The 11,317-nt window shown below is 37.1% G+C and overlaps 1 protein-coding gene across 1 annotated transcript; it reads right to left on the bottom strand.

Annotated features, from left to right (window-relative positions):
• Positions 1-9,973: 9,973 nt before the first annotated feature.
• LOC142441194 (olfactory receptor 14C36-like) lies at positions 9,974-10,912 on the bottom strand. The gene has a single exon (XM_075543246.1). The coding sequence runs from the start codon at positions 10,910-10,912 to the stop codon at positions 9,974-9,976; it is 939 nt and encodes a 312-aa protein (XP_075399361.1).
• Between the last annotated feature and the right edge of the window lie 405 nt (positions 10,913-11,317).

Here is an 11,317-nt window from a genome sequence, read left to right as displayed (position 1 = left end):
TTAATAACTTGCTGCTGATGAGCAAAAGGCGCTTAGTTCTGAATGTCAGTTCAGATGCAAAGACCCTGCTAGGGCAGAAGGAGTGGATGCATAGAGACAAGTACTGAGGCAATGTTTCATAAGATACAGAATGGGGAGTGATGGAGTAGGTGAGGGGATTTGGGAAGCAAACAATGGATGTGGGAATTACAGAGTATTTTTATCATATTCATTTTAAGAAAAACGAAGTGATTCATAGCAATTTAACACTATGCTCATTTTTTGCTGCCCTTCTTTATTTATAGGGGCCCGGTGTGCGCTAGGCATGCACTGGGCTGCTAACCACAAGGCAGCACTTGGAAGCCACCAGCCACTCCTCTGGAGAAAGCTGAGGCCTTCTCCTCCCGTAAAGATGCACAGCCTGGAACCCAGCAGAGCAGTTCTACTCTGTTCTATAGGGTTCCTATAAGTCAGAATGGACTTTCTAACAGCGACTTCTGTTTTAATTTTTATTTATGAATTTAGATCAATTGGCACAACACAACTCATCAGCTACATCCTGATTTCAAAAACGGTGATTAAACCAACAGTAAGGGACCTGCTTTGGTTACAAATGTCACAACCACAGAGTGAGAGTTTTAGATCATTCTTAACAAAGTGTAAAAGGATCTCAAGTCTGCAATCATCGAGCCGACTTGTGTACCCAAATAACTTGCTCACATAAGACATAAAATTCAATGTAATGCCAAGTGACAGATGCCTCATAATCTATTGTTTACATGATGATCAAATAATGGTCACATAATTTTAACAATCTCGTCATATTTTTATGTTTAAAAGAGAAGAACATTATTCAGTTATTGTATTTTAATATATTTTTAATTTTTGAATCAATACATTTTTCCTAGCATCAGCAATTTATGATTGAGGATATGTAATGAAATATTCAGATATTTGTGTCTACACATATATAAAATTTATTTTCTGTATATTATATAAATATATGCTTGTCTTAGTTGGCAGTACACTGTCAGTTGATTATTCATTTAACAAATGTTTGATATTTACATCTATAAAAAGAGTAAAATTCCCCTCCTCAATATTCTTACCTCATTAAATGATAAATACAATTTTTATTTTTAATTAATTAAAAATGTAGATTATACAAAATAAAGTATTTTATAAAATTATCCCACTTTTGTGTGTATCCACATAAATTCCTGCGCTTTATCGACATTGCAAAGACATTTGACTGTGTGCATCATAACAAAGTATGCATACCTGTAGGAAGCATGGGAATTCCGGAGCACTGCATTGTGCTCTTGCAAACCTTTGTTCATGAAGTCTTCAGTTTGTGTTCTTCATTTATAAAGGCTAACATTCTCTTCTTTGCCAATAAGCTATACATGTTTCTATTTGTCACAGGTTGTTAATGAAGCCCTCTGCAATGTCATTTTCTCATGCACACAGTACAACTTCTTAAATTGTTTGCTCAGTATGCAGCTGGAATAGTGTGGCAAACAACTTCCATCATTTGAAACCATGCAGGATTATCCTACTACCGCCTCTTTGTGGAACGCTTTCCATCTTTTGTCCCTGCTCTTCCTTATATGCAGGTTTCAGAATTAGTGATTTTCTTATTGAAATTGTCTTGCAATTTCAGGGTTTCACAGAGTATTTTTAAGGCAGAAGCCATCATTTTATGGAAAAACAGTTGAATTTTCCTTCTATAGAAGGTGATCACTTTTCACAGATTTCTTTTGTCACTTCATTTATTGAATAAATTTGTACAAATAAAAATAATGATGAATATTACCTTTCCTGTTGTATAAGAAAAGTCCACTTCCACTAAAAAAATTACATAGTATGTGGCTCATAATTTTCTATGATATTTGCTACACGTTATTAAGTTATCCCATAGAGACAACTAGAAAAATTCTGAAGATCAAAAGCTTAATTAATAAGCTCATAACATTAAGTGAGAGCATTCCATTACCACACATTCAGAAAAAAGCAATTTTGGGAAAATATTTTTAAGGTTTTCGCACCAAAATAAAAGTTGATTTTCAATGTAGAGAACTACTTCACATTAAGCAAAATTCATAAATATATATATGTGAGCTTTTAAGATGAATAGCATGAGGTAAATATTGATAAGCCATCATTTACCAAATTGAACAAAATGTTGATTGCATATATTGCATTCCATATATTTCATGATGCAAACAATTAATTTATTGGTTGGGTTACAATTTTGATTGTCTGAGGTAGAACGACTGGAGTACTATGCACAATTGATGTAGACATTTTCACTCTTCAGTGCTTGAGTGAAATATAGGCAGTAGAGGACCCAGATTTGACCCAAATGTTGCCTGTTACTATATTATCCTCACACTGAGTGGCAAGTACCAATCCATCTCAAAGGGGTTCTCAATTCTCCTCAGTGAGCCTCTGCACCACCAATATGAAGTTCTCCTCTAATAGGTGATTAATTTCTTTTGATGATGTGTCCAAAATAATATCCAATAATATTTGATTTGATATATGACATTTTAATTAATTAATTATCCTAAACTGATCAGTATGATTTTCTTCATAATTGGTTTAATTATAGAAGCCCCACTGAAACCTCTCCACCATGGGTGATTCTCTAGTACTGACATTTGAAAACCAGTGGCAAAATTTCCAGTAGCACACAAGCCAGAACTATACGGAAATTTACAGACAGACAGTGAATTCCATTTTGTTGGTGTTGTTAGGTTAATTATTTTTAAAATACATTTAGCATCTAACCAAATTAATAAAACTCGCTGTCATTGAGTTAATTGCTCACAGTAACCCTGAGTTGTTGTTGTTGTTTGGGGTCATTGAGTCAGTTCTGATCCATGGCTACAATATGCAGAGCAGAATGAAACCCTGCCTCAGCCCTTGTCACTTGAGCCTATTATTGTAACCCTGTATTTTTCCATCATGTTGATAGAAATCCTTTTTTTAAATGTGTCTCTACTTTACTAAGAATGATATCTTTCTCCAGGAACCGGTGTCTTTTGACAAGATGTCCAAATGCATGATGCCAAGTATTACAATTGATGTAATGTGTTATGGATATGCCATACAGAGAGACCAGTCCCTGGAAAAGAACACCAGGCTTGGTAAAGTAGAGGGGCAGTGAGAGAGAGGAAGCCCCTAGGCCAGATGAATTGACACAGTGGCTGCAACAATGAGCTCCGACCTAAGACCAGCTGTGAAGATGGCACAGGACTGGTGCTGTTTCCTTTGCTGTTCTCAGGATCACTATGGGATGGAATCACCTTGGTGGCACCTCATACCAAGAACCATTAGTCTAAGACTGCTCTTTATGCTGTCTCCAAAATGGCATGCTAATTATAAACAAACTCAAGTAGTATGAAATAAAAAATACAATTAAACAATACTCAAACATTAATATTAAAACACACTGGAATCACAAAATTATTAGATTAATATGGAAAAATACAAAGATTTTTAACAGAGATTATGAAAGTAATTCATATGGATAACCAGTCTGTTCATGTCAAGGATATAATCATTCTGAATTTATTTTTTTAAATTTTGATGGAATAAATCCTTCAACTTAATTTGTTCCACTATCATTTCTTTCCTTTGGCAGCACAGAAAGAAATATAACTTTCAACTTTGAGTCTAAGAATTACTTTGTATGTCTTTACATGTGATACATCAATTTTACAGAGAGCCAAAGAGCTATGCTCCTTGAAGCCTTTGGATTTAAATGGTGTCATGTATGCACCAAACAGTCTCTGCACAGCTACACTTCTTTTCATTTTTATTTCTTTTACCAAAAAATGATACTCTTTCACCACAGAGAATTCCATTTCATAATCTCTATGAAACAAAGTTATGAGGAAATAAATATTTTTATATTCCCCTGTCTACGTAGATTCTGAGATACAAGGTAATTTTGCTAAGGTTACAGTCTTTTGGATTTTGTAATGATTTTACTTAAAGTTCATCATATAATCTTTTGGGCGAGTGTATAATGGAAGTTAAAAAAGAATGTCTAATTTTCAGTTGATGATATGATGGACAATAAATTTCAAATAGGTCCAGTTAGTAAAATACGTTGCTCACACTTTCTCTGTATCTTTATTTTCTTATCACTGTAAATGCATATGTAACAAACACTCTTTCCATTTTAACTTCATCACATGTACAAGTCCATGGTATGAAGTGCATTGCTCATGTTGTTCAGCCATCCTCCTTACATGTTTCCAAATTTTCTCATGCTTATTTTTCATGTCCTTGTTCCATTGGTTGCTATGAGTCATAACCCAAACACTTTAATTATGAAATAATTTTATTAAATTTTCCCTTTATCTTCACAAGGTTTTTCATGTACTGTGATACTATATTATTATTTGCAGATGATTGTTTTGTCATCTTAACTGAATGAAAATTCTACATGAGAACTTGGCTACCTTCATTGGAAAATTGATTTCCAAATTAAGGTTGTGCAAAAAGTTGTCCCATTTGTGGATCAGCATAACAGAGGGTGATTTTTGCTGCTTCTACTGCTGCTGTTACTGCAGCTGCCATTATGTCAGTTCAGACGGATGCAGCACGTTACATAACGGACACAAATGCTGTCATGTCCTGTGCCATTTCCATGATCACTGGTCTAAGGAAACTTCGCTTTAAACTTATTTTAAAGTCCTTATTTTATGTAATATTTTTTCATGTTACCAGGTATATAATCCATATTTAAGATAATAAATATAAATAATTGTATTGCTTATTGTATTTAAATGGATTTCCATATAAAGGGCTGCATTTTTATGGTGAATGCTATATTTTACAAACATTTTCAAATGCCATTCTAGTTTTAAAGTATTATATTTCATCAGATTACTATTACACAAGCTCCTTATCTTATCAATAATATCAAAAGGAAGTACTGATTTTAAACAGTGAAAATAATGTCTCAAGCGGACTCCAAGTGTCTTGCTTTTGGAGAAAATGAAGGGAACCTTTGGCAGAGGCTAAACTGGGACCTTTGTGGTGCCCAATCCCTCTTGTGGCCTCTGCCTTAATCTCTGTCCCTTGTACAATCAGGCCAGATCATGTCAACAGTCAATTCAGAAAAGGGCACTAGGCAGAAAGCCCATTCAAACAGGAGAGTGGCGAGGCTGTGCTAACCAGGAAGGATTGGCTCCAGGGACAAACAGTAAGACAAGAGGGGAAGGTGCCATGTCACAGGGGTGACAAGACGCAGAGCTCAGCTTATATTTCAGTCCAGGAGAAGGTTCATAACCAGGATTCTCACCATGTCTGTGAGCTGCGCAACAAAGGTCCAGGTGAGACCTGTTCTCTAGAGACAGCCCCTCCATAGCTGTGCACTTACCCTCAGGAACCTCAGGGTGCATCTGAGCTGGAAAGGACTGCCCTCCCATGCCTGTTAAGATCCAAATTGGCAGGAGAAGCAACTGTAGGAATATCCCCTAGTAATCTCTGCTTAGTGCCACCTCTCTCTATGAATTTCTCTATCCTTCCCCACTAACTAAGGTGCTTCCAGAAGTAAAGGCAGTAGAACATATGTTATCTTAGAGGAATTAACTAGGTTTTAATCATTGTTCTCCTGTTTCTTTCATTGTTCTTATTGATCTTGAAGTCAAAACCTTATCCCCTGTGTTGTATTGAAGTCTCAAGGACAGTGGGCAAAGGTGGCAGAGAACAGGAGATGCCATTCCCCTCTCCACCTCTGCTCTCTATAATCCCTGCCCTCACCTCCCAGGAACATGAGAGGCTTTGTTTTTCTATACTTCTTCTTGTGCTTTTGCTAGGTCTTTCCTTTTGTATTGTCAGGTGCCCTTCTTTTGGTAATTGTTCTCTCTCTCTCTCTCTCTCTCTCTCTCTCTCTCTCTCTCTCTCTCTCTCTGTCTCTTTCTCTTAACTCAGGAAGAGGAAGAAGAGAGGAATCAAAGATCCTGATTCTACCAAGAATTGTGAAAGAGAAGCAATAGGGAAGGCAAAGATTGTACATTCATAATTGTAATTGTTTGAAGTCATGTCGTGAGCATCTCTTCTATTTGAGAAGCTGTCAGTGGAAGAAGAAATACATAGAGAATTCATGACTGAGCTCCTAGGTCCAGAAGCAGATTCTTCAGGGAGTTGGTGTAAGTAGGACTATCCTGAGTCTGGTGGTGTTTCCTGAGGGTGGGGTAATAAAATATAGTGGCTACCCCTTTCTCCCTTCTGCACCAGAACCCCTGCTCCATTCCTGATCCTTTTATTTCCACCCCCTCTCTTCCCATGTCAGAAGCTGTGCCTCTGATCATGCCAACTGACATTCCTTGTCTTGTACATATTCCCCGCACTTCTGAGTGCTCTCCTTGTTGGCTACCATTACAATTAATTCTAAATTTAAAAAAGAAAATGGATTGTCAAAATTAAAATCAAGACATAATATGGATATAATTTAGAAATTATTGATCAAATATGCTCAACAATTTTCCCATTCACCAGATAATATCAGTAATAAAGCTCAAAGGTTAATCATATAAGGATAGTGCGTCCTCCATGGAGCCAACATCACTAGGAGACGCGATGTTCCCTCATCAACCCATGACACTATGGGGGCAGCAGTGGAGTCACAGTGCGGGAACTGTGCCAATCTGACCTCCCCACACGGGGATGAAAAAAGAAGGGAGCAAAACAGAGCACGATGGGGAACAAAGCAACAAAGTGCCTGAGGAATCCTGAAAATAGATGGGGCAGGGCTTGGCACCTCATCACACTCGGCCAGAAAACATTTCTAAGGGGCAGAAGATAGACATGGAACTATGTACAGGGTTTTTTTTTTTTCATGTCTATCTATGTAAAATAGGCGGGATAAACAATCTGGAGGACAAAACAATGGGACCGATGATTCCAGGGCAACATAGGTGAGGGGTATGTGGGGGGAAACATGGGGAAAGCCAACAAGCCCAGGGAGAAGAGAACAAGTGATTTAAAATTGATAGAGAGGAGGGCGTAGCATACCTAGTGGGGTTCGATCAAGCGCAATGTAGCCAAGAGGAAATACTGAACGTCAAATGAAGTTTGAACATGATAGTGGGACAAGAGGAAAGTAAAAGAAAACGGAAGAAATAACTAGAATGGAAAATTATTTATAGAGATATAAACATAGGCATGGATTTATGTAAATATGTTAATATGTAACAATAGGAATATACGTCTATGTACATATACTTATATGTTAACTATTAAGGTAGCAAATGGACAATGGGACTCAACGGAAGTCCTCCTTCAATATAAGAACACTTTGCTCAAGAGAAAATGGGTGCATAAGCAAATGTGGTGAAAAAAACTGATGGTCCAAACTATTAGAAGTTATAACATTTGCGGTTTTAAAGCTTGACATTAACATGTGGCCTTCAAGCAGGGAAGCAACAAAGCCCACATAGATGTGATCACAACGTGTGTACAGAATCAGGTTTCAGGCATCAGAAGACCCAATAAAAACAATCATTGATGTGAAAGAGCGGCGTTGGAGTGCAGACCCAAAGCCCATCTGTAGATAATTGTGAATCTCCTCACAAAAGGGCCACATGGAAGAGACAAGTCAGTCAGGGTTCAGTATAGCATTGATGAAACACACAATATTCCTCTAGTTAATTAGTGTTCCCAGCCATCCACCACTATCATGACCTTAGTTCTACCTTACAAATCCAGCTACACCAGAGCGTGTACACTGGTATAGGTAAGAGCTCTTGACACATTGAATCCAAGACATATAACCACAACAGGAACAGTAATGGTAATAGTGATTACAATGAGGGTAGGTGGAAGATGAGGGAAATAGGGGGACAAAGAGAGAATACGTCACAATGATCAATGTAAAACTGCCCACCCCCATGGGGATGAGAACAGAAAGGCACACTGCAGATGGTGTAAGATATGACAATAATATAAATTTATCATTTATCCAGGGTTCACAAGTGGGGGAGGATGTGGGAGTGAGGGGAAAAAAGAGCTGATACCAAGGGCTTGAGTAGAAACAAAATGTTTTTTAAATGATGGTGTAACATTTGTACAAATGTGCTTGACACATTGATGTATGGATAGTTATAAGAATTGTAAGAGCCCACTATAAAATTATAGATTTAAAAAAATGAATAATTTATTACCTTACATGAGCAAACTCCATATCTAAGTATACAAAATACATTTACATTATTTTCCCTTTGTTGAATTTCCAGAATGTGCATCAGAATCATTATTATAAAGGAGATATTAAAGAAACACGCACAGCAAAAAGACAGGAAAATGTACTTTAATTTCATTTTCTTGACGGAGAAAGTTAAATTCACTGCTAAGAATAATATTAAACCATTAATTGTAATAATTTTCAGTGTGAACATGAAAACTGTACAAGGCATAAGGACGACCAAATAAGAATTATTACATTTTTTATGGTGTTGGCAAAGAATATTGAATATGATGTAGATTTCTAGAAGAAAAATGCAGAGAAGACCCTAAAAATAATGGATTGACACAATGACTGCAACAATAGGCTCACACATAGTAATTATTATGAACACAGGAGTGGACAGGCAGTGTTTCCTTCTGATATATATAAGGTTTCCATGAGTAAGGGCAGATGTGTTTGTTCCTTAGCAGTTCACAGTAGTGTCAACATCCTTCTCCAGCACCACAACCCAAATGCATCGATTCTTCTATGATCTCCCTTGCACTGCCAAAATGCAAACTGATGCGTATCAGAAGAAGTAACTCAGCATGCCACTTAGAGACAAGGATGGCAAGACTTCATCTTACATACTTTGGGCATATTTTCAGGAGAGCTCCATCCCTCGAGAAGGTCATCATGTTTGGTAAGGAGGAAGGGTGGCAAATAGAGGAAGACCCTCAAGGTGATGGATTGACACAGTGGCTGCGGCAATGGGATCCGGCCGAGGAATTATTGTCAGGACGGCACAGGACTGTGTGGTGGTTCATTCTGTTGTGCACAGGTCGCTATGGCTTGAAGCCAACTTGATGGCATTTGACCTCACATACAACAAGGTATTCAATAAGATCCTTTATATTTTTAATTTATCTTGTGAAACCTATGGAGAAAATAAGAAGGTACAGTTAATTTCTATTAAAAACAGAATGCTTCCCTTTCCTTTATGAAAAGGAATTATATCTTATCATATGATCAGATTTTAAATGCCATTATGTACATTTTTAGTATTACTATAAATATAAGATTAGGAAATATTGTGGTTCAAACAATTAAAACTTTAACTGATAAAAACAAGCAAACATTTTGCAAGTTAAGACCCACATGGCAGCTGTACAGGATAAAGATCTAGCATTCTGTTTCAGTAATGTTTACAGATATGAGAATTTAACACATATGAAACACGATGAGGTGGTTCTACTTCTTCAAAAGAAACTGCAGTCAAAATTGACTCCATGGCACTGTAAACCGTAACAAATGCTACATTGTATGTCTTAATGTACAGAGACATCAGACAAAGCTAATATCACTTATCAAAATTCTGCAGAACTCTTGGCCATCAAGTTACTTCTGTCCCTGTGACCCTATAGAGGGATTCCAAGGATGTGGTGTGTGTAGAAGCAGTTTGACAAGTTCATTTTCCCTTTTATGGAGTGATTGACACAGACCTTCTGGTTATCAGTCTAGCAGGTACACATTCAGCAATCAAGGCTCCCTTGAGAAGGGAATATATGGAAATAGATATTTAGAAAATGATAAAAATGTGTAGCAGTGAAGACATGGGAATCAAGAAATGTGTATTTTTGAAGGGAAACAAAATCAATTGTGTGATATTATTTCATTGCTAGCACATAAATGCAAGCTTTGTTAGCTACAATCCAATCCAGGTTCCCCAAAGTTACCAAATGAACAGACCACTATCCTTGAAAGATGTTTAACTCTTACAATCATAATAGAAATGCATTGAAATAATACTTACCTGAAAGAAGTGAGTGTTCTTCTCATAACTCGTCTTAAAGCCTCCTTTATCTGCTTGTTTCTAAGAGTATAGATGATGGGATTCAAGAAAGGAGGCACTATAGAATAGAACACAGAAATGACCATGTCCTGGATCAGAGGAGGAGAGTTGGAGGTTGGCTTCAGATACACAGTAACAGCAGAGCCGAGGAAAACTATGACAATGAGGATGTGTGGGATACAGGTGGAAAATGCCTTTCTTCGTTCTCTTCTGGTTGGAAACTTGAGCACAGTAGAAAATATGTGAATATAAGACATGGTGATGAAGGAAAAGCAGCCACCACCCACTATCATGGAAGAGACTAAATTTACAATTTCATTTGTTAAGGTGTCAGAGCAGGAGAGCTTCAGTAGAGAGGGGATATCACAAAAAAACTGATGAACCACATTAGAATGACAGAAGGACAAATGGAATGTGTTCCCAGTGTGAACACCTGCATAGACCAGACCACTGAGCACAGAGGCCAGCGTCATTTGGACACAGACACGAGGGGTCATGATCACATGGTAGTGGAGGGGCTGGCAGATGGCCACGTAGCGGTCACGGGCCATGATGGTGAGCAGCAGCAACTCTGCATAAGCACATAACACCACGAGGAAAATCTGAGCTGCACATCCAGCCACGGAAATGACCCTGTTGTTTAGCAGGAAGATGACACACGCCTTGGGTACAGTCACAGAAATGTAGCACATGTCCCAGACAGACAGATTCAGGATAAAGTAATACATGGGAGTATGAAGTCTTTGGTCAACAATGATTACTGTGACAATGAGAAGATTTCCTGTGAGAGTAGCCAAGTACATTAGTAAAAGTAACATTGTGTGCAAGACTCTGAACTCCCACACATCAGAAAATCTTGTAAGGAGAAATTCAGTCACTTTTGTTGAATTAGGCATGTTAACATAAGCTAAGGACTTGGTGAGACACATGTAAAAATACCTTAAAAAAAAGTAGAAGAAGAAGAATCAGAGGAGAAAAGCAATATAATAAATATACGCATTGATCTCCATTTAACTACTATATTTCCCACATCTGGAATTTCTTAGTATAAAACACCATATTATTAACACATATTCCTTTAGTATTTTTCCTGTTGTAAATTATTTCTGAGTGGCATCAAAATAAGTATGTTCATGTTGGTCTTCATTTTTATCACTGATAGTTATATAATACTGGGAGTCAAATATCAAAAGTTTGCCCAGAAAATTTATTGCATTAATATAGGTAATTTCAATGTATATATTTTATTATTTAAACACAATTAGTAAATATTAGTTGGTGACAAAAACAATCCATAATAA

Source organism: Tenrec ecaudatus, chromosome 2 (genome assembly GCF_050624435.1).
Source record: "Tenrec ecaudatus isolate mTenEca1 chromosome 2, mTenEca1.hap1, whole genome shotgun sequence".
NCBI classification, from domain to species: domain Eukaryota; kingdom Metazoa; phylum Chordata; class Mammalia; order Afrosoricida; family Tenrecidae; genus Tenrec; species Tenrec ecaudatus.
This window is presented reverse-complemented; position numbering and strand designations above follow the sequence as displayed.